The 24,546-nt window shown below is 44.6% G+C and overlaps 1 protein-coding gene across 2 annotated transcripts in view; it reads left to right on the top strand.

The window, feature by feature from the left end:
* The window catches only part of TMEM132B (transmembrane protein 132B), a 476,296-nt gene that overhangs the window by 146,973 nt on the left and 304,777 nt on the right, over window positions 1-24,546 (top strand). For both annotated transcript variants that reach the window (XM_030939991.1, XM_010368427.2), the window contains exon 2: window positions 19,847-20,738. In XM_030939991.1, coding sequence (XP_030795851.1) covers window positions 19,847-20,738 — 892 coding nt within the window. The remainder of the gene's footprint in view (window positions 1-19,846; window positions 20,739-24,546) is intronic.

The following is a 24,546-nucleotide window of genomic DNA, read 5'->3' as shown; positions in this document are numbered from 1 at the left end:
GTGGTCAATGAAAGGGAACAACAGGAACAGCTTTCAAGCCAGGGACTAGAGAGATTTTCCCCGTGGAGTGAATACCTGTGAACACAAAGGGAAGAAAAGACCTTTCATAAAACTACCTGATCTTCACTGGAAGGAATGCGACGGATACAGGCAAAAATCAGTTCTCCACTTTGTGATTTCTCAGGGTGAGGGAAGTGGACAAAGGGAAGCGGAGAGACGGTTTCAATGCAGTGGCCCTGCTGGCAGCCTGTGGCCATTGTTCGGCGGCTGTCCCTGTGGTCCGATGATCTGTGTCACGCTGGACTGATGGAAAACCCAGGTGTTTCTGTGGGTCATGGGAGGCGTGTGGTGTGGGCGCGTCCCCGCTTCCAAATGGAATTTCATGTTCTTCCGGAGCACAGAGAACCCACACGGTGCTCGCTGCCGCCTGTTGTCTCCTCTGTCTAGGCTGGCGGTTTGGGAACAGTGACTCCCTTTCTCCCCTTAGCCTATTCTGGTTTGGGTTTCTGTGATTTGCAAAGAATCTGGTCCTAGAGAGTAGTCGCGCTTTAAGGGGTTTCTGTTGGAAAGCAGCAGTGGGCCTTGGTGAAAGTCTCCAGATTGCCCTAAACCACCCCAAATTGGGGTTTCATCTCTGGAAGAGGGGATGGATGCGCCACCGGCTCCTCGTGCGGCGCTGGCGGCGGCGGCCACTGGGTGGCGGTGTTGCCTGCGAGGCCCGAGGTCCGCGGAGGAAGGAGCAGGACTGGGAGCGGGGCGGGAACAGCGCCAGGGAGAGGCTGGCCCGGGTGGGCTCAGTCGGGGCTCCCGAGTCGGCCCCCTCCGCGGTGCTGTCGCAGGAGTCCGCTGCGTCCTCCGCTGACTCTGAGCGACACAGGAGAAGCTCTGAATTGCATTCCAGGAAAAGGGGACTGGGGCTTTGTGTTTTTCCTCCGCACCAAGATTCCCAAGGCTGCCGTTAAGGGTTTTTACCCAGGGTGGGGTCCACGGCGTAGCCCTGGGGTCTGTGTGAAGGGGAGATGCTGTTTCTTTCCCCAGTTCTCCGTGGCTTTTAGAGGTCGCGCTATCGGTTAAAAGCAGCACCTGAGCCCTTCTTTTCTCCGGGTGAAATCTGGAACCAGCTCACATGTGGCTCACCAGGAAGGAGCTGAGTCTCTCCCCAAGCAGAGGAAGAGGAGCAGGAACCACACAGATGCCAGGACCCGGCAGAGCAGGGGGTAAAGCCCAGACTCTGGGGCCCACTCTTGGCTGCACCCCTTACTGGCTGTGTGACCGTAGGCAAGTTTCTCAACATCTCTGTGCCTTCATTTTTGAATCTATAAAATGGCTATAATATTATAACTTGTTTGATACATTTAGAAATGCGGTCTTGCTCTGTTGCCCAGGCTGGAGTGTAGTGATGTGATCTCGGCTCACTGCAGCCTCGATCTCCCGGGCTCAAACAATCCTCCCACCTTAGCCTCCCAAGTAGCTAGAACTACAGACACTTGCTGTCATGCCTGGTTATTTTTTTAACATTTTCTTTGTAGAGATGAGGTCTCACTTGTTGCCCAGGCTTCTCTTTAACTCCTGACCTCAAGCCATCCCAAAGTGCTGGGATTATAGATGTGCGCCACTGAGCCCTGCCCAAATCTATTTAGATAATAATTATATAATAGTATTAATAATATAACTATATGAAAAGGATACTGTAGCTCATAGGATTGTGTAAAGAATAAAAGTCTAAAGAGCTAATGCATGTTAATACATTTAAAACATGTTAATACATATATCAGAACATGTTACTTAGCATGTTTATACACGTTAATGCAGTTAGAACGGTGACTGGCACTCAGGTATGTGACAAATTCCTAGCAATGGCTATTATTATTATTTTTATACATTGGATGCTACTGATAAGCATCAGTATAAGATGAATAAGATAAGATGAATAATTGGATGCCAGCCAATTATTCATCTCTTCTTCCTCTGAGATCTGGCAACTCTTATATCAGGCAAGTGAACAATACATATTTTACTTTCTTTTATTGTTCATCAATTTTTTTTTTCCCACAGACTTTTGTCTTCTTTTCTCAATTAAGCACAACTCTTCAGAAGCAGGCTGTGCCCTCCACCCACTGCATTTCTTCATAGCTCTTCACTTCCTGCGTCACAGGGACCCTTACGTGATCTGAGAAATTAATTCAGAGAGTAGGCTTTTTTTTTTTTTAAGACTGTAGAATGCTTTGGTAGGTGAAAAGGGGTTTCCAAGCACTTGGAGATTTAACAGGATTGTAAAAGGGACGTTGAAGGCATCTGAAGTCATGCTGTTTAAACACTTAACCCTCAAAAACTCGTCTTACAGATTCACTAAAGCAGATTCTCTTTGGAACAGCCACTAAGACTGGACAATATTAGTTTTTCCTTTCTCTAGTTACTTTGTGTGTTGGAAAATAATGAACTGCCTTAAAAAAAAAAAAGAGAGAGAGAGAGAACAAAAGATATTCTGCAAGCGATTTCCGATTGCCCAAACTAGCCAGGAAAAGTGATGTTTTATTGTTTATAATGTGCGTTCGTTTCCTGTGGCTGTTGTAATAAGTTACCACAAACTTGGTGGCTTAAAACAACAGACACTGATTTTCACACATTCTGGAGGCGAATCAAGGTGTTGCCCTGTTGTTTCCTCTGAAGACTGTGGGAGGCGCTGTCCCAGGCTGCTCTTTCAGCTATTGGTGTTGCCAGTGATCTTTGGCGTTCCTTGGCTTGTAGACACATTCCCCCAATCTCTTCTCCTGTCTTCATGTGGCCTTCTACTATGTCTCTGTGTGTCTCAAGTCTCCCTGTCCTTTCTCTTATAAGGACGCCTGTCATTGGTTTTAGGGTGGGTGTCGTTGGGCTTATGTCATCCGATGATCTCATCTTGAAATCCTTAACTTAATTGCTTTGGCAAAGGCTCTGTTTCCAAGTAAGGTGACATTTACAGGTGACCATGGGTTAGAACCTGGAAATATCTTTTTTGGGGGATATTACTCAACCCACTACATAAGGCAAATAGGATTAATTACATTCATGAAGAATAAATGTCTAAGTCTGAAGCTGTTGCACCTGGAATTGTGTCTCCCTCTCCCAGCTCTGCCCTCCTCAGTGTTGGGCTCATTTTCAGAAAGTGGACTGGAGGGCAGGCAGGGGATATATGGGAGTGTGAGAGCTGGAGTGGGGCGACGGAATGGTGGGGATGATGGTGAGCTTTAGGATGCAGGTGCTAGCTAAAGAGAGCAGCAGTGACTCTGCTGATCTAGCTGATTACGCTGGGTAGGCATGCATGCACAGCCTAGTCAAAGCTTATTGTATTTTTAAAGACAAGTCAGAAATCTGGATTTTTGTGCGACTAATTCAATTTTTAGAAAATCACTGAGTAGGTAAATAAAAATATGTCCATGACCCTAGATACCGTCCCTGCAGCCTGCTTTTTTAACCTCTGGCCTAAGTGTTGGGAGAAAGTTGGGGATTGTAGCATGGTTATATTTCTGCTGGGTTAACTCACATGTCCTCAGGGCTGGCTACATAATTTGTGGTGCTCAGGGAAAAATGAAAATTCAGCCCCTTGTTCCAAAATGAGGGAAAAAATGCCATGAAAAGTATGAAAATATAAAGCCCCTTTCCTTCCTTCTGGGGCCCCTCTTTCAACTTGGCATGGTGTTTTTACTTGCTATTTAAGTCCACTCTGAAAAAGAAAAATTAAAATCTTAAATCATTAGTATGGATTTTATCATTTATCTTTTTATTATGCTATATCAGTTTTAAATGCAAATATAAGAGCAATTAACACATATACAGAATCGTCAGTTACACAATCCATATTTCATAGCTCATGCGTGCATGGGTATATCATTGCTACCAGGACAGTGGAAACGCTGCACACAACTACCTCAGCACTTTCTCATCTCACCTCTTGATACTCCTTCTACCAGCCCTCTCCCTTCGCCTCCTGGTGGGTGAGGAAGGACTGAAAAGAGAGGAGCTAGGGGTTGTCTGATCTTTGCTGTTCCTTCTGTGTCATCCTTTTCAGCGTTTAAGTGGCTGATGAATACAGGAAGTAAGAGGAGTAACAAAGGACCTGACAGGGTTCCTTAGTTTGTTGTGTTTTGTAGAACGTCTTTGCCTTTTTTCTGCCTTTGACGCAAGTTCTAGTTTGAATGGGCAGCCTAGTTTCTCGGAGCTGTCAGTGCCCCTGTTTAGTTGTCATGGATGCAACACGCTTACCTATACTCGCTTTGAGTCTTGCTGAGCTCCACGCATAATGGATCCACTGGGACCATGATGCTTATGGGGCACTGTGAATGCTATATGTAAATAGTGCAGCAAGGAGCAAACAGCAGACAAGCATATTGCACATTTCTCCTCTGCTTTTGTGCCACACGCGACCGTCTCATTAGACTTCACTTACAAAGCACAAGTTCAAAGATGCAACTCTTAAGAATTTCAGAGGTGAAGAGCATGGCAGCACAGCATTAAGCAGAGCATGGTTCCTTCTGAGCGTGCGGCCCTGGAATGCACAGTTTGTGTGACATGAAGCCGGCCCTGAGTCTACTTCTGTTTTGTCCCTGCCGGCTGAGATCACTTCTAAAGACTTGGGATCCTTAAATAAACAGATTAGCCCTTCAGCGAATGTTGGTTTATTTTAGGCCCTGGGTTCAGAATCTCCAACTTGTGTTTTGAACACAGTATGTCAAATTGCAAAGGTAACACGTTTCTGCAGGGTAATTGCTCAAATGTCTGGTTTCTGACCTCAGGCATAGTCCTGACTTTTCTTTTTCAACACCTACAGTGTTGAGAGTAGTGCTGGCAGGAAGAAATCAGTACTGACTTGGTGTAAATTGTTTTATTTGAAAAATAGAGATTTTTGTGTTGTTTCCTACCTAGAATTCCCTTGTTCTTTTTGTTGAAATGACCCCATGATGATTCTTTGGGGAACCACCCCCACCTCTCCTATTTCAGCTAAAGCTGATTCTCCTTCCGGGCTCCTGGGGAGGGGCACATGACCCTGGCTGAACCAATGAGAACAGGCATCCCCCTGGCCACAGTGATTTGTTCAGGGATGGGCAAATGCCCCACCATATGCCTCATCAGTGCAATGAGATGTACTGAGGGTTTGCCCCTGTAATTTTGAAAAATAGACTTCCACTAGTTCTCATTGGATTTTAGAAGGAGAATGTGAAGCTTGAAAAGGCTGATCTCACTGTGACATGGAGAATAAAGTCAGCTTCGTAGAAGACAGAGCAGGATGATGGGTGAAAATGCATCTTAAAAAATTACTTTAAAATTTATTTTTGGCCAGGCACGGTGGCTCACGCCTGTAATCCCAGCACTTTGGGAGGCTGAGGTGAGCGGATCACTTGAGATCAGAAGTTCAAGACCAGCCTGGCTAACATGGCGAAACCCCATCTCTACTAAAAATACAAACATTAGCCAGGTGTGGTGGCAGATGCCTGTGATCCCAGCTACTTGGGAGGCTGAGGAAGGAGAATCGCTTGAATCTGGGAGGGGGAGGTTGCAGTGAGCCGAGATCGCGGCACTGCACTCCAGCCTGGGCGACAGAGCAAGACTCCCCTTCAAAGGAAAAAAATTATTTTCAGTGCGTTTCACTCTTTTTGGTATAGAGTGCTGTAAGTTTTTGGCAAATGCCTAGAGTTGTGTAAGCATCAGCACGGTCAGGACACAGAAGAGCTCCATCAACCCCTCTTCCAATTCCCTTGATTAAAATTTTTTTTTTTTTTTTTTTTTTTTTTTTTTTTTTTTTTTTGAGGCGGAGTCTCGCTCTGTCGCCCGGACTGGAGTACAGTGGCCAGATCTCAGCTCACTGCAAGCTCCGCCTCCCGGGTTTACGCCATTCTCCTGCCTCAGCCTCCCGAGTAGCTGGGACTACAGGCGCCTGCCACCTCGCCCGGCTAGTTTTTGTATTTTTAGTAGAGACGGGGTTTCACCGTGTTAGCCAGGATGGTCTCGATCTCCTGACCTCGTGATCCACCCGTCTCGGCCTCCCAAAGTGCTGGGATTACAGGCTTGAGCCACCGCGCCCGGCCTCGATTAAAATTTTTATAGTCAAACTCTTTCCAGTCCCTTCTGTCTGGCAGTCACCGATGTGTTCTTCATCCCTCTGGTTTGATTTGGTGTTACGTAAGTGCACTTGGACAGCATGTGGCTTTCTGAGGTAGCCTTCTTTCGCTCAGCATAATGTATTTGGGACTTATCCATGATGCTGTGTATCCATCATTTGCTCCTCTTTACTGCCGAGTAGTGTTCTACCCAACACAGGTACCAAGGCTTCTTTATCCATTCCCTCAAAGGACATTTGTGAAGATGCACAGCGGTGACATTGCTTCACTGCTGAATCCAGCCAGACCTGAAGCCAGCCTATCCCAGCTATGACTGACCTTCAATTCCAATTTTGTTTAGATTTGCGTGGTTTGCATTCTTTCATTCCATTCTGGGAAATGAAAGAATCATTTTCGATTTCAGTAATGAACAGGTGAAAGAAAAGCAAGTCTGAATTAGTGAGAAGTCCACAGAGGCACCACCTGTGACATTCCTATATGTGCAGTTGCACAATAACAAGTCACACCACTGGGTTACCTCATGTGTCCCTGATGCACCTGGCAGCAGGTGACACCCCGTTTGACACAGAGGGAAATTGAATCTCAGGAGGATGAAGTGACTTGCCTTGGTACATAAACTGAACTGATGGCAGACCCGGGGGTCCAGCCCAGGTGTCTCTGTGCCTCTTGTAAGCCTCAGCTGCTTCCCAATCAGACAGTGGCAGAACCGTCAAGATTACTCAGTGAATTTTCCTCTCTTATTTAAACAATCTCCAAGGTGTCCAATTTAGAATAAATATAAATGGAAATTAGAACAAGGTCATCAAAATTTCCTACTGTTTAACAGCTGATGGTGCCTATAGGAGGTCAAAATTAGTGTCACTAAGCAATCTATGTAATCCATTTAATAACGCTCCCCCTGCATCTGGCACGACATGGAAATCTCTCATGTTGGCTGAACAGCTCTTCACTTTTGTTTCTCTGAGTGTCTTTATCTCCTCCTTGCTCACAAAAGCACAGTTTACATTAAAGAAGTGCTATGCAATTTGTTTTCACTTTTTAGTAGGGATGGGGCCACTGCTGTCCAAATCGTAAGCCTATACCATGTTGGTTTAGTTGGTTATCCCTAGCTGCTATAATAAATAAACTCCTAGGAGTGGCTTAACACAATAAAAGATTGCTTCTTGCTCGCATCTTGTGTGGGTATTCACATTTGGCAGGCAGCCTTCCTTGCGTGGAGATTCCAGGGCTTGGGCTCCTTCCAGCTCATGGCTTTGTCATGCCCTAGGGCTTCAGTGTTTCCTGCTTTTCACTGGTGGAAGGTAAAAGCTACCTATTTTGGCTTTAATGTGATATGTGACTCTCCTGCTCCTATTTCAAGAACAAGTCTCGTGGCCATATGTGGATACAGGAGATACTGGGAAAGTCCCTGCCTGAGCAGCCATATGCAATACGGTCGACGAGGAAGTTTTTGATTTTCCCCCCTTGACAGGTGGCCATCTCACCCACAGGCCCAATAATGTCTTATTGTCTAGAACAAGGGCGTTCTCCACTTATCCCTATACTCAGATTTCCAGTATTCTGTTCTATGCTATCTTCCCCTGTTTGGCTAGGTTTGGGCTCATACACACAAAGGCTTCTTATCCTCAAAGTCATGCATGCAGATGGTGAAATTAAAATGGTACAGAATAACTTTGAAAGAAAGGCCACAGTCTTCCATTCCTCTATATCCTTGATTTCCTTCCCCAGAGTCTGCCACATCTAGCCATTTCTGGTTTTAGTTCTTCTGGTGATTACTTCTATAATTATTCATCTACCTTGACTTCTTGAGTTAATAAATGTAGACAGCAGTGCTCTCTCTATAAAAGATGAGGATTTAGCTAATTTACATACCTTCTTCCCTTTTTCACATTTTAATTGTTTTTACTTATTTGCATTAAAAGTATCAACTTTATTCCATTTATTCATTTATTCTTTCCACACACATTAATTTCCTGCTTACTTTGGGCCAGGCACTCTGCCATGTACTTCTCTTTTCTTATCATTTAGGATTGTGTTTGGCTGCAAGTAACAGAAACCCTGGCCACAGTGGCTTAGGCGAGTAGGATTTGATCTTATGTTTTCTTTGATCCCATGCTGTGACCAGCTCTTTGTCTTCTCGCATCGTGTCCTCAGCGTGTAACTTTGCTCCTCCTGGTTGCACAGTGGCTGCCCTATCTCCATCCCTCTCAGGACGCAGCACCAATACCCACACTTGGACGCCTGACGTTTCTCTGAAGGGTTAACTTCAGTGTCCTTAGAGAGGAGTTGCCTTTTTGAAGAGCTACTGGGGAAAAGTACGAAGCATTCTGCTTTTTACTGAGGATGGGGGCTTTGGAAGGAGGTCTGCCTGGAGGGGGTGTCCCATCTACAGAATCTAGTTACTCTCCTTTTTCCAGCTCTAGTTTCACAGGTGTCCTCACTGTATGTGCCAGCAGGTAGCCAGGAGCCCCTCTGGGCTCCAGTGGGCAGAGTAGCCTCTTGATCCTTGGCAGCACATGCAGAATGTTCTAGTCTAAGGTTTCCTCTGCTGTCTTGCCCGTCAATACACTTTTATCCACTTATTCTCTTTCTTAAATTTGTTGAAGTATTTTATTTGCAGATATCCTTCCTCCATTTCTCTTGATAATAGGTTTTTTCCTTTTTGTGCTTTTATGCTTTTATTTCATTTGGGTTTCTGTGGAGATGGAGGGAATGAGTGTGCTCAGCCTGCTACTTAAAATTAAATTCCATATCTTTCTTTTTGAAGGAAGAATGTCAATATTTCTCTTAGATTGAATAAGCAGCACATGTTCATTCTAGAAAACTTGAAAATACATAGAAAAATATGGGAGGAAGTTGAAAGGCATCCACACTCTCATTGTGCAGATCCTCACCTCCAGCTGACAGTCCATTTGAGTTTTGGCATGGGCAACTTGACCATGTGATTCTAAAGTTAACGTGGAAGATGGAAAGCCGGGAAGTCTAGCTAATAGAATTTTGATAAAGAACAGTAATCCCTCTATATGAGTTTGCTAGGGCTGCCATAACAAAGTACCACATATTGGGCCACTTAAACAGCAGAAATTTATTTTCTTACAATTCTGGAGGCTGGAAGTCCAAGACCAAGGTGCCAGCAGGTTTGGTTTCTTCTGAGGCCTCTCTTGGCTTGTAAATGGCTGCCTGCCTCCTATGCCACCACATGGTCTTCCCTGTGTGCGTCTGTGTTCTAATGTCTTCTTCTTATGAGGATGCCAGCCCTATTGTATTGGGGGCTCTTGGCCCCATGTTGGCAAATAGAGCAAGGACAGGCATGAAAAGGGCTGCAAGCAAGACGAGTAACTAAATTCTGAGGATGAGACACCCACTCCAGGCAGACCTCCTTCCAATGCCCCCATCCTCAGTAAAAGGCAGAATGCTTGGTACTTCTCCCCAGTAGCTCTTCAAAAAGGCAACTGCTCTCTAAGGACAATTAACCCTCCAGAGAAATGTCAGACATCCAAGTGTGGGTGTTGGTGCTGCATCCTGAGAGGGATGGAGATAGGGCAGCCACTGTGCAACCAGGAGGAGCACAGTTACACGCTGAGGACACAATGTGAGAAGACAGAGGAGCTAGCTACAGCATGGGATCAAAATATTTGTCCCCCCCAGTGGCCTTATTTTAGCTGTATTGCCTCTTGAAAGACCCTGTCCCAAAATACAGTCACATCCTGAGGTGCCAGGGGTTAGCACTTGAACATACGAATTTGGGAGGAGGTACAATTCAGTCCATAACACTCCTACATAATAAACTGTATTGTAAATCCACATTAATTTCAGCTACATTGTATTGGTATAAGTGTAGTCACACAGCGAAGAAGTTAAATAAATAGATCACAAGTAGACTTGAGCATGTATCAGGTCTTAACAAATAATCAGCAAGCATTAGAAATCATTGGCAGAGAGACACTTTATATAAACGCAGTTTGGAGAAAGTGGCTAGCTATTTGGGAAAGCAATGTCTAAGATCAAGGCTAAGGCACATACCAGAAATGAATGAAAAGAGTCGGTGTAAGTGGGTGTTAGTGAATTGGAGAATAGTGAAAAATGTGTGTGCACCCTGACACAAAGCATTCAAATTCAATGAAAATAAACCCAAACTGCGAAGTCAAATAAAATCTTTCTACTGGCTGAATTCAGTGCATGCTAATTTTCAACTTTATCAGATTCTCACTTCACATTGTACACCAGTAGAGATTTCAGGTAGCTTCAAGAATTAAGTGTAAAAATGTAGAGACACACCCATCTATGCATACCCATGCACAGAAACCAAGCAAAAGTGTAGGTGGTGTCTATTTGATCCTGGGATATGGAGGAGGACTTTCTCAGCATAACGCAGTGGTGGAAATTAGGAAATAAAAGGTTGGTATTCTTTGTAATGTTTCAAATTGTGCACATTTGCCTTCAACTGTTTCTCTAAAATATTTGTAGCCCCAGAACATAATCTCAAGTGCTCTGCCATTTGACTCTTTCTAAAAGCCTTCCCTAGTTTGGGAAGAAAGCACATTCAGGACGAGAGTGTACAACGTCGGGTTTTCTAGAATCACATTCTGGATTTTATTTTTCTATTAAGCTAGACTATCCAAAAGCTGTCAGTGGTCTTGACACACACCGCTGGGCCCTCTGGAAAACTGCTTTTGCTTCATTGTCCATAGTTGTTATAGGCCTATCTTACATGGAGCCCATGCAATGTGGGAGGCATTCTCATAAGCTCACAGTGTAATGTGGGAATGATGTGGTACCCTGCAGGGGCCAGTTGGGAGCACTCACCAGAGGAACTTCTCTTAGAGCCAGGAAAAGCTTTGCTTCTTGCTTTCATTTTATGGACAGTGTCCAAATAGTGACCTAATCTTGTGCTTTGAGAGCTGTGGGCAATTCACAGCCACATTTGCAGTTTCCTTTAGTCACTGATTACACTCTTACAATGTAGGTTTTGCTTGCTTGAACTTTCCTCTGGCAGCAGAACATAGTGGCTAATAGTGAGAACTCTGCCTGGAGCTGAACTGCCTGGGTCAAATTCCACTTCCACCACTTACTAGCTATATGATCTTAGACAAGTCATGTAAATGCCCTGTGCCTCAGTTTTCTCATCTGTGAGTGGGGGTAAAAACTAAATCCTCATAGTCAAAAGATTATCAAAATTAAAATAGTTAATACCTATAAAATGCTTAGAATAATGTTTGATCTATTACAAGGATTAAGTAAACAATGACTTGATGATAATGATTTTAATACCTGCAAAATGCTTAGTACATATAAATGATGATGATGATGATGATGATTCTATTCTTATTTTCCCTTTGCCCTTATTTTAAAGTATTTTTATCATTTTGTTGTAATTTATAAAGGTGCCTCTAACCTTCTGTGGACTTGCTGGCACATGATCCAAGACTTCCCCTCCAGGGTGGCTCTCCTTGCCCTGACTGTTCATTTTTGTGACTATATACAAAGTACCTATTGTGTACTCAGCAGTGTCCATGAACTTTTTTCTACTGCTGTTTGTTTGAATCATTTAGTGAACATAGAAAAATACTGGGCCCCACTTGAGACCATCTAAAGACATTCTGAGGGGCAGGGCCTAAGTATAATGTATGTATTCACCATGCAGCCAGGGTTGAGAATCCTTGTCTCAGAGAATACAGAGTAGTTGATGATGTAGCATTTTGTGTAAAAGGAGCTTACTTTTGTGGGGAGATAAATTAGGGGTCCACTTCCCTGGAATCCCATGATCCCGTATTTTCAGCTATCTCCCTTTACCTTCACTCAGATGTGTCCAAACTCAGTTCCTTCTTTTCCTCCCTCAGACCTGATGTTATGCCTGTATTCTCTATTTTGTTGGTAGTTCTGCAGACTATAATATCTAGGTGTTTTTCATGATACCTACAGCCATTCTGTAGACTCTGATAGAGACAAGCCACTCTGGATTCTGGCTTTTTATCTAAGATTCCCACTGTTTAGGTTTTTACCTTATACAGCTCTCTAGGATCTTCATGTATCCTTCTGGACCAAGAAGGAATTATGGATCATCCTGAAATTCTGGGAATAAGAATTCTCCCTTCCTTAAACTTCTTTAATGTGAGGCTGTACAGGGATGGTTAGCAGTACACATCATAGAGCCAGTTTTCCAGGATTCCTGTTCTGCCACCATCATTTACTGTGTAATTTAATTCCCCTCATCCCGTGCCTCAGTTTCCTCCTCTGTGAATGGGATGTGCCAGTTATTACATTATAGGCTCTTAAGTTTTAAACTTGCTCTTCTATTCTCCAGTGTGTAATTCTGGGGGTGGTTCTCTGCACACCCACCCTTGTTCAGCTGTTCCTTCGTAGGTCCTGCCAATAAGGGAAGATAGAGGCGACTGCAAGGCTGGGGCTGGGAGCGGGCACCTACCTGTTTCTTCCTTTTGTTCTGTGTCTGATTCCTGTGTCTATGTCATGTCTCTCCCTGTCCACTTCCTGTCTCTCCCTGTCTGCTTCCTGTTTGCTCCTGCTGGCTCCCTACTTGCCTTTCATCTGCTTCCTCTCTGCTTCATATCTGCTTCCTGTTCCTGTGAGCCCCAGGTTGGCCAAGCAGGGCTGCCCAGCTTGAGGGTTGGGAAGAATCTTGGGACAAAAGGCAAGCGTCAGTCCTGCCTGATGCCTCCTGCCTGATGACTGGCTGGCACTGGCGGCCTCATGCTTGCCTGTCTGTAGTGTCTCTTCTTCTTTCTCAGGCCATGATGTGTTTTATGTAGTTGGGAAAAGTGGAGATTCACCTGACTTCTTGCATCTTGCTTTTATACTGGTGGCTTTGGAATTCAGTAGTCACGTATTTGCCACCTTTCATTTTTGGTTCTATAGTGAATGGATCGTGTTTCAAATGCTGAGGTGTGGAAGGGTCTGTTCTCCAGGGTACAGTACAGGAGTACAGCTGGGAGTAGAAGAAAACTGGGAATTTATAGTATTACCCCACCACAGCTGTTATTAATGAATGACCACCTTAATCCAAGAGCATTTGGCCCAAATTTTGCATAGGCTGTTCCTCCTGAGGCTCTGGGATATGTGGTTTATAGGTAGTAATGTTTTTCCATCTTTATTACTGTCTGAAAGGTGGGGATCACTGGCTCTTTTGCTAGCAGCTGGGTTGAGATGCTCTGGGTCAGCTGTACCTATTTTCCTGCTCTACCTGAGAATCCAGGCTGGTAACAGGTATCTGGGATGGGAGATACAATCACCTGTGACCATGGAGCAATGAAAACCTCTGGTGTACAGAAACTGGGTGTACAGGGATTGTGTCCATGAACCTGGCCTTGTGAGCATTAAGCTTCAGCTCCTTCAGATGACCTCCAGATGGTTAACTCCTTGGCCTCACTGTAGAACTGCCAGGCCAGGTAGGCCCTCAGGTAATACGAGAAAGTGGAATGCCTTTGGAATTGGACAGAGCCGGTTTGAATTCTAACCATGTTCAAATTGCTTCTCTGTGCCTCAGTTTCATAATTTTTTAAAAAGGATCTAACACAACTTATTTTACAACTGCTGTGATAATCAACTGGCATGACTGGCAAATATGTCTAGGTGTGTTGGCCTGTAAATGGTGTGTATCTCCCTTTAAGCGATATTTTCTCCTTCTACTGAGAATTGCAGCTCTTTGGTTGGCAAACATAGCTGCCAGCTTAGTGACCAGCTGACTGTGGTGTGATATTTTAGGACGTAATGAATGGAGTGATAGTGTGATGGGCAAATGCTGTGTTAATAAAAACAGTATCTATTAACAACCCTGGGAAGAAGCCAGAGAGAAACTCAGAAGGAACACAGAGAGATTGATTCTCTCAAGCGTTAAACCAAGGCAGTCTTAATTGATGGACATTCATTCAGCAAATTTCTGTTTAATTTCTCCTGCTAGGTACTGGAGATTGTGCAGTAAACTGGACATCACAGCCCCCTCTCTCATGGTATCTGAATTTTAGTAGAAAGAATGGATAGTAAACAAGCGAACAAGGAAAAATGCAAAGTCTAATTTCAGATGGTGATAGTTGCTTTGAGGGAATATAACAGGACGGAATGGTGAGTGACTGGATAGTCACGCTTTAGTCAGGAAAACAGAAATCACTCTAGTTATTTCTACAGAGGGAATTTAATAAAGGGAATTAGTTACTCAGGTCCTGGAAAATCTGAGAAATCAAATCGGGGATGATAAAGTACCATCTGGGGCTGGTAAAGTTACTTAGAAATTAAGAACAGCGGGAGCAGGAAGCTGTTGTCATCTTTTGGGCTAGAGGGAAAAGGGGAAGAGGTTAGGTTATGAGAATCCAGAAGCTGCTGGGTTAGGCATTAGAACCTGCTACAGAGAGCTGGGACCATGGTGGGGGTTTTATAGGGGGTTAGAACCAGAGAGGAGATGCAGTTTCTGCCAGTGAGTGCTGCAGGGAAGAGACACAGTGTGAAATACCCTGGGTTCTCCCCTCTTCCTACCCTCCAGTCTTCTACCAGAGCTTCCGATTGGCTGAACACATGCAGAAGCAGACAGCAAGGGAGCTTGGGAAATGTAGTTCCCTGCATTGTTATAATACAATCCAGGGAGCTACATTGGCGTGAGTGGGATGGCTGAAGTTGCTGGTCAGCTCAGAGAAGGTCTCTCTGGGCTAAGAAATCCAGACCAGAAGGAGTCTTCTCTGCTCACATGTGGGTGATGAGCTTCCCCAACAAGTGCAAGTAAGGGCAAGGAGAATGATGTGAAAACAGCACCAAGTGGAGCTGTGGAAACAGATGGGAGAACTGTGGATGGAAGAGAGCATGGAAGATTTTCTAGTCCATTCTGCCGCTGCCAGAGATGATATTTACTGCACCAACCTGAACTAATATTAATACTGACAAAGGCCTCCTCCTAGCTCCTGGCCTTCACCACCGTGAAATCAGTAAGGGTTGTGGGTATTCCTGTGGTACCCAGGTGGTAGTGAATTATCGGCTGTTAGGGCCACACTTCGACAGACCAGTACGGAGTTTCTCTTCCTGGTGTTTTTCAAAGACCTGGTGACCTGGTGACCTGGCCACCTGGCCCACCGGAAAGAGCTTTCCACGCCTGGCTCTCTATGCCTGAGTTGTTTTGTGTGAATTAGAGGAGACTCAGCCTCAGAAATGTCGTGGGCCTATACCCTAAGTGAGTCACCAGTAGCCACAAGACTGGTAAGTTAGCGCCCAGACATGACTGGCACTAGCAGTGAAAGGGACTGACTTCTGAGTGTGTCCCTTGTTGTAGCAGGTTCACATTTTACGTCTTGGGATTCAGGCATTCATGTCCCACCAGTGCTGACTAAGGTCCATGTCCAGGAATATTTTTTGTGTGCTAAGCACAGCAGTGACATCCACTCACTCAATTTGGGTCACAGGGTCCCTGCCATGTGATTTGTTTTTCTAAGACCACCAGAGCGAGTACTAAAGAACCAGCGAGTAGGCAAGGCTAGGAGCAAAACTGCAAATTTATTTTTTGGTCACCTAGCTTCAGGGAAGAAGATGTGGAGGGTGAGGTCCGTTGGTCTCTGGCAAAGGAGGCCGAGGGAGTCGCCCGGTGGAGCTCTTGGATGAAGTTCCTGATGCAGTCCCGGCAGGAGTGGGGGCGGAGGAAGTTCCCGCGGCGCGCTCGCCGGGAGCGGCTTTTCTGGGAGCGGGAGGGCAATAGGCCCAGGCATGGGCGTGTCGGGGGGCGTTCCCTAGGTGTGGCCAGGTAAATCTTGGTCTCTTCGGATTGACGTCACCTGGCGCATGCCCGGTTGATCTGCACCTTCCCAGGCGCCGGCTGCATTTTCGCGTGCGCGGGAAAAGTTGGTGATGAAGAACCTGGAAGTGCGCCATCTTGTCTCCGTTCGTTCAAACACCATGATTCCCAGCACCCTGTGAATTGCTTCATTCTAGGAGTAATATTATTAATGTCCTCCCCTCTCTTCCTGCTGAGGCTGTCTTTAGGGCCTCCTTGGAGCCATCTGCCATTGGTGTTTTGAGTGGGAGCATCCTTTAGCCACAGAGCATCTGTCTGGTGCACCTTGTGTTCTCTCTGAACCTGAACTTGACTCTCTTCTTGGTTCATAAGGAGGGCAGAGATGAGAAGTTCTTTTCAGCTGGGCCTCATTGCGCCTTCCTCATTTCCTGCTCTCCGGGCCCACCTCGTTCTGTCCAGTGGTAAATAGCTCTCTAGGAAATCAGCAGACTGAATAGGGCCTCATTTCACATTCAGAAGGCGGGCCACGTGGTCTACCTGCCAATGGGAAAAAGAATGGTGTTACTATGTGACATTTTGGGATTAAAGGGAAGAGTGTTGGCTTTACAGTGTATTTCTCAGGACACAGTCCCGTGGCTTCATAAAATGCTCCTAAATTCAGATATTATATTTTGTTGCAATCTGGTTTGAGGATAGAATAAGGCTCTAGTAGCTGACGTTTATGGCTTTCCATATACAGTTTCAGACAAAATTTGTATTGCATTTTGCTTGAGTTATGGTGGGACAGGAGTGTAAACCTTACACTGCTATTTCAGATACAATGGAGGCTTTGGCTACAATAAAGAAGAGAAGGTGCAGCTTTACATTTCTTGTAAATCAATTTTTGAGAGGCGTAAAATACCTTCATAAAAGATAAAGAAAACAATAAACCAATCTACAGTGAAAACAGAGCAAATTAAAGTTTGCATTTATTTTAATTTCCTTTTCCATATTTTTCCATATTTGTAAATAAGTCAGCATTTAAGCCTTAGCTTGGATTTCCCCTAAATTTTACGAGAAGTGAAATTCAAGCCACTCACTGCCGAGTCTGGGGTGCCTGCTTAGCCCAGCTGAAAGACATTGTCATGCTGCACAAGGCAGATGTTCCCTGCTGACGGTGTTCCTGTTGCCAAGTAATTCATGAGCAAATCCACCTGAATTTAACTTCCTGGTTTGGAGAGGGGAAATAAACCAATGGCAAAAAGAACTAATTTAAATTTCATCTGGAGAGATGCTTCTGCATTGCTTGACATTGTCAAAATACAGATTGCCCCTTGGTGGCGGCAGCAGCTAAAACTTTCCTTTAGATGAGGCTAATTCTTCAAAATCATTTCTCCCTCCTCTATCTTTTGATCCAAATCCTGCCAAGCCTGTATGGACATCATTCTGGAGCAAACCTAGGTCTATACTATGGAAGGGCCGATATTGTGTGTTTAAATAGATTTGAGATAATTTAAAGGAATTTTTGAGGTCGTTTTCAATTAACATATTGTAAGTGTTATGACACTAAAGATTTGTTGACATCATGGTTTTGATGGCAGTTTAATGTCGCACACGTAGTGTGGCTTTAATCACTTACTCATTTCCCTAATGGCGGGTTTTTGGGCTGCTTCCAGTGTGTTGCTGTTAAAAATCATGCTTGCGATAAGCATACTTGCACATTAATCTCCTTCCTGATCTCTTGATTATTTCCTTGGAACAGATTCCTAGGTGAATTCCTGGGATGGGCATTTTTAAGGATCTTAATGTCCAATTTCCGAATTGCTTTCTGAATGTTAGCTGTGTCCTCCAGAGCTTCCGATTGGCTGAACGTAGTCGCTAGTTCCTTGGGGGCAGAAATCATGACTGTATTGTCCCTGTAATATTTTTATGTGTCGCCATGTTGATGACACTTGAGGAGAACTTGCTTGCTGAATGCCTTCTTAGAAAAAGGAGGCATCAGCCCCTACGTGGGCTGTATCTTTTTCACAATCTCCTAATTACAATTTTGTCACCCTCTAGAGAAGGAAAGCTCGCCAAGGACGGCCCCAAACAGGCCAAAAAGTGTTCAAATCAATAGAAGGCATATTTTGCAGAATTTTTGATAGCTGCAGAAAAACATGTCACCAGGAGCCAGAGTGAATGGGGTGGGATTTCTCTGCTGTTTCATCCTCTAGGATGCTGCATTTTAAGCACCATGGTCAGATTCCATTTCTTCTTGCATTGGTTGGAAAACCGGACTCCAGTGGTGGAGGTTCATTTCAGGGCAAAAGAAAAAAAAATCTCTGTTCCTTGGCCTGATTTGCTGACCCTGGTTCCTGGGGGGCTGTCTTCACTTTGAAAAAGCTTGTTGGGTCTTTGCTGTCTGTGTTTTCCCATTTGAAGGAAACATGCCAAGACACACACATACACGTATGTACTCATGTGTACATGTTTATGTATATGTGTTGTGTGTTTTAATTAACAAAATAATATGCGGTTGTAACAAATTAAAAGAAAGTAGAAATGTAAATGGTAAAAAGCAAAAACTTTCTCCTTTGGGTTCTATAGACACACAAACATAAATATATACATTTACATATACATAGGTAGAATTTTAAAACTTTACCAAATAGGACCACATATGACACATTTGATTTTTTTTTTACACTTAATTTGATTTTTTTAACCTTAATGTCATATTGTGGCCATCTTTTCAAGTATGTTTATATAGCTCTACCTGATTTTTAAAAATGGTTTCATATTATTCCACTGTAAAATGTTTAGTTTCCTGTTGATCAACCTATTGAATATGGATTAAAATAATAATTGTGGGTGAATATTGATAGCACATATCTGTGTGCCAGCATTGTTCTAAGTGCTTTATTTTATTTTATTTTGTTTTTTCTTGAGACAGGGTTTTGCTCTGTTGCCCAGGTTGGAGTAAAGTGGTGCAATCCCAGCTCACTGTAATCTCCACCTCTTGGGTTCAAGATCCTCCTGCCTCAGCCTCCCAAGTAGTTGGGACTACAGGCACGTGCCACCATGCCTGAATAATTTTTTTTTGTGTGTGTGTGTGTGTGTGTGTGTGTTTTCTTTTTGTAGAGACAGGGTCTCACTGTTTTGCTTAGGCTGGTTTTGAACTCTTGGAGTCAAGCGACCCAGCCATCTTGGCTTCCCAGCATGCTGGGATTACAGGTGTGAGCCACCACATCTGGTTGTGCTTTGTACTTATTAACTCATTAATCCTTGCGGCAACCCAGTAAGGTAGAATTCATGTTTATGTCCTACTTTATGTGAGGACATTTGTGGCACAGAGAGGCTAAGTAACTTGGTCAAGGTTGCTCAGTTAGGAAGTGGCAAAGCCAGGATTCAAATCCAGCCATCAGGCTCAGCACATATGCTCTTAAGTTTGTTTGTTTGCAATTCTAAATGATGCTGTGGTGAACGTCCCTGTAACCTTTGTGCATTCTCGTTGGTATTTTGGAAGGAGAGTTTTCTAGAAGCAGGAACTCTGAGTGGTAGCTTCACTCTCTTTTCAATAAGAATTATAGCGATATCATCATGTCCACGTAGATGTCACTTATAGAAGTGATAGAGAGCAGCATGAGTATCAAAGTAATAAGGTACTAACATGTCACATACAATGGTACAATGCCTGATTGGTAAACTTGGTAGATACGCAAAGTTTTGTCTGTGGGGTAGATGAACAACGATGACCGTGATCTTTTGAGTTTGTGATTTTGCACAAACAGCAGAAGCAATGTTTTCCCTTTAGAGAGAGAACTGTTCAGCCCCAGGACTATTGGATTGGTGGTAAATGGGGTTCCTTCCCACTCTGTGCTGTACTTTTGGGAAGATTCTGAAGACCATACTTTATGTAATTACAGGGCTTTCACTGTGATGAGACCTGGGGGAGAAACAGTGGCCAGTGGGTGGTTTGTTGGGAAGGTGGGTGGAGACTGCATTGCATTTATTTCATTACATCTCAGAACACAGTTTTATTCTTTTGCTTTCCTTTCTTGTGCAGTGGCTGAGAGTCGAGGGATTGTGGATAGCCTGCAGAAGTTTTCCTCGCTCCCTGCTTACCTCCCCACGAGCTTGCACATCTCCAATGCAGAGGAGTCGTTTTTCCTTAAAGAAGCCAACCAAGACCTCACAAGGAACTCCAGTCTTCAGGCCCGGGTGGAGCCATTCTTCGTCTACCGAGCCAGGACACCCCCTGTTATCAATGCCAGCTATGGCCCATTTTCAGTGGAGAAGATAATTCCCCAGGAGCTCCTGTTGACATCTACAGCCTTTGGAAACATGGACAAGTTTCCCTTCAACTGGAAATTGAAATCCCACATCCTCGACAGCTCCATCTACTCCAACAGACCCAAAGTGCAGACCTTGTTTTATGTCACTGGCATGGGCTGGGATGACAGCGACCTTACGGAAGATCTACCCTGTGTCAAGATGTTTGCTTTCCCCGAGGCCAGGGAAGTGGCGGCCAGCTGTCGGCTGCAAGGGGCCCCAGGGCTGTGTGTGGCTGAGCTGGAGCTGCTGCCTGAGTGGTTCAGCTCAGGCCTGGACCTGGAGCCAGAGGAGGAGATCCCAGCCCTGCTTGGGGGCACCGCGATGGAGCTCTTCTTCACGCTCTACCCAGCCGACAAAGCTGGCCAGTGTCCTCTGGAGGAGGAAGGCAAGTGGGAGAACAATATCCACTCAGGCCTGGAGAGCCCCCAGCAAGTGTTTCCAGCCCGAGAGAGGATTGGGAGTGTGGTGGTCTACCCAACCCAAGATGATCTGAAGTGGTCCCTGGTGAGCTTGGACGAGAATGTGGTCATCTCGGTACCTCTGAATCTAGTCCGAGAAGGGGACACGGCCACCTTTTTGGTCTCTCTGACCAGTAGCTCTGTGGCAGACCAGTTCACTCTTAGGTAAGAGGCTTTGCCAGGTGGGATGGAACAGAAGCCAACTCTTAGTAATCAATGAATTGTCAATTAATAAAATGGGTGTTGATCATTTGCTGACGTCAAAAATAAATACAGCTTGTCATTAAAGTGGTGAAACAGATTTTATTCAGTAACTACGGACAGTAGGTAAAAGAGCTGAGCTTCATTACAATTTGTGCAGAGGTGATTCGTGTGTTTTAAAGGAAGAATGAGGGATGGGGAAGAGTGGAGTCTCCATAGAGCCAGAGAAGTGACATAGTACAAAGGGTTGGGCAGTGTGAATGCAGTGAGTCCAGCTGCATCTGCTGGCTGGCAGTTATCAAAGTTAGGATTTTATTTTCCCACAGAGGCTGAGAGACAGAAGTCCTGTCCTTCCTGATGATTCTGTTTCAGAAGAATGGCTCTCAGGTGCTTGGGAGAGATGCTTCTTAGTTGCAAGAGACAGATATTTACAGTTGTAAACCCTTTCTCATAAATACTGTAGGAAAGGGAGGTCGGGGCCTATCATCAGGTGTGCGTTGGCGGGAACAAACATGAAATTTCCCTGGCCATGCTGAGCTTTCTTAAGCAGGTATTATAAGAGGTGCAAAAGTGATCCTAGGGAGCTAGCCTTACGCCGCTAGAAGCCATATTAGAGTTTGATCAAGTTTCTTTGCGCGGAGGTTTGGATGGAGTTGTCCTGTGCTGAGAGTTCTGCAGTTCTCAGTATCCAGTGTAGTGAGAGATTCAAAACATGAACTAGAGACCCACACAAGACAATAGACCAGGGGTCAGAAAACTTCTGGAAAGGGCCAAATGGTAAATAGACATCATGGGCCATGTTGTCTCTCTGGTGATGACTCAACTCTGTTGTTGCAGCATGCAAGTAGCCATAAATGAATGGGTGTGGCTGGGTTCCAATAAAACTTTAGTTACAAAAACAGAAGGTTGAATTTAGCCCAGGGGTCATGGTTTGCCAACCCCTGCAATATATGATCATGCTGAAGCTTGATTAGTAGAGACCGTAAAGTCTATAGGAATTCACAGATGAGAGCTGTGTGTGTTGCAGTGGGCAGAGAATTTTTCATTTTGAGCTAGATCTTGAAGGATGAGTGGAATTTGGGGGCCGAGAAAGAAACAGTTCAAAATTGGGGGAAACAAAGGCCAGCCAAGAGACTGAGACAACATAAGTATATTAAAAGCAAGAATTTAATATAAAGAACCATTAGCTAGGTACAAAGAAATGTTAACTAGATAATGGAAAAGTCAAGAAGGCATTACTGAGGTACTAGGGAAGAGGCAGCTGCAGAAAGTGGCTATCATCCCTTCCGCTGGGAGAATAAGGGAAGTTAAAAGTTTCAAAAACTTGAAACTTGGAGCAGGCACCCTGTAGAGCAGAAACTAAAACCCCTGAGAAGAGGGCACAGCTTGTGCTGGTGTCACCAGGGCTAGGAGTTATAAAACTGGTTCTTCAATAGTTGGAAATACTGCAAACCGGATTCATGTGCTCTTATGGAAGTGAATTGCAGCTGCTGTCATGAAGCAGCAAGGCTGGGTGCCACTCATCAGAACAAGAAGCAAATAGGAAGTCAATGGAAAGAGGAGAAAATTCCTTCTCCCACCTTCCACCTGCTAGTCTCCCTCTAGCACCCCCTACTGACAGAACAAAACAAGGATCCTGCTGGCATCTATATTTTCTGAAGGCTCCCCCAAATAAATCTGTTGTGAAACCAGGATTAAATACAACTGTTCTAGAACTCTGCATTCTAGACTGTGAGGTTCAAGTGTTTCTTCTTCAGGAAGACTTTTGAGGCTCTCACATGATAGTCTGACCTATCCCTGTCCTGTTTGATGTGTCAGGCAGAATCCTAGAATGCTACATATCAGTGGAAACCTTGTAAATGAATTCCAACTTCTAAATATACGAAAGAGCTTTCTAAGACAATTTCTTTCTCTACAGTAAATAATTCTTTGTTAAAGTGAGTCAGCAGCCTCTATCTGTATGATGAAAATTTGGTTTTAGGATCGCTAAAAGTAGGGGACTTCTATGTGCTGGGGGGACAAGCCTGTCTTTTCCTAATTTTGCTCACAAAAATGGGTATCAGTAGGAGACAGTGGTGGCTTTGCCATATACCAGCTGTGTGCCCTTGGGCGAGTCACTTAACGTCTCTGGACCTTAGTTTCCCCATTGGTATGATAGGGATAGTGATGAAATCTATCTCCTGGGGTGGTGGTAAAGATTAAATAATTTAGTAAAGTTCTTAAAACAATGCCTGGCAAATTGTGAGTCCTCAGTGAATGTTAGCCTGTGGTTATTGCCCTTTCATTCAGGAACTGGGTGTATAAATTCCAACATAAGCGAACCTTGCTTTACAGATACAAAGAAGGAGAAATGGGGAATTCATTGTGAGTCCAGCATGCTCCTTCCAATCCTGACTGAGGATGATCATGCCCTTTTGGAGTTGTGCTTATTCAGATGCCCACCAACAGGATTCCAAGGCTTTGGGAGATCCCAAGTGGGTTTTGTAGCCTGGAAGAAGCCAGGATTCTATTTGGAGCCTCTTGATTTAGCCTTTGGCTGTTACTGATTCAAAACTTGGTGTGGACTGAGCCCTGTGCTAGTCACTCCACTGGAAGGGGTGGGGTGGTCTAAAACCAGTTATTGGCTCTCATAGAAACTAGAGAAGCCTGAAATCCAACCCCATAGAGATTCTTTTAATATAAGGCAGTGCCATATGTTTGCTGTAGACCAAGAATGGCCAAGGGATGGCTTCACTGCCCCTGCCTCTCAGCACTTCCTCTACCATGGCAGACATTACCAATCAACTGCAGCACTTCAGCACTCCCCTCTACCATGGCAGACATTACCAATGAACTGCAGCACTTCAGCACTCCCTCTGTCATGGAGGACATTGAGCCCACCCCTTCAGGCAGCCCCTATCACTGCTGTGGGGGGTTGGCACATAAGACTAAACTTATTTGCTACTCCTGATGTAGAGATAATATTTTGGATGGGAAGTTGGAAGAAAAGGAGGGCAGATGGTCTGGTGGTCAGCAAAGCCTCGGAGTCTGGTTGGGAAAGGCATTTCAGGCCAGGCAGTGGCATACACAGCATTAGCTAACATTCACTGAGACTTAGAATGATTCAGCCCATGTGGTAGGTCCATTACATGAATTAATTCATTAAACTCTGTCACAAACAACTGAAAGAGGCAAGTACTACTATTATTCCCATTTTTTTGAGGCACAGAGAAGTTAAGTAGCGTGTCCAGGGTCACACAGGTAGGGAGTGGTTGGTGTGAACCCCTGTGATCTGACCCTAGAGCTTGTGACCTTCATCCCCACAGCTCACTGCCTCTAACAGACAAGGAGGGGCACCAGCCACATCCCCAGCTGTGTGTGGCCCAGTCAGGCCAGAGCTGAGGGTTAATTTAGGGAAGAGGAGATTCATTTAGGAATGAGACTAGAAGAGGACTCAACATTCAGACTGTAGAAAGCCTCAGAGTATTATCTTCTTGGTAGGTAGAAACCCCTTAAGTATTTTTCTTTCTTCCCCAAGAAGTTAATTTTAGAGCTGAAAGGGACTTTAATTCTGACTTGGTCTTGAAAAATCAAGCAATGAACTGTCAGCCTTCTGGAAATAGCATCCCTGGGGCCTTTGGAATTTGGATTGTAAGTCTGCAGCCCTCCAGCAGCTTCTTGCTTTAGGGAACCCACTAAGATTTTAGATTCTTGGCCTTTGGAGTTAGAGCGACAGGAGAGGGAGAGGACCAGAGGAGGCGGTTCAGCCAAAGGATGTTCCCAAATTCCCAGA

Source organism: Rhinopithecus roxellana, chromosome 10 (genome assembly GCF_007565055.1).
Source record: "Rhinopithecus roxellana isolate Shanxi Qingling chromosome 10, ASM756505v1, whole genome shotgun sequence".
Taxonomy (NCBI): domain Eukaryota; kingdom Metazoa; phylum Chordata; class Mammalia; order Primates; family Cercopithecidae; genus Rhinopithecus; species Rhinopithecus roxellana.
The sequence above is the reverse complement of the archived record's forward strand: the minus strand, read 5'-3'. Positions and strand labels throughout refer to the sequence as shown.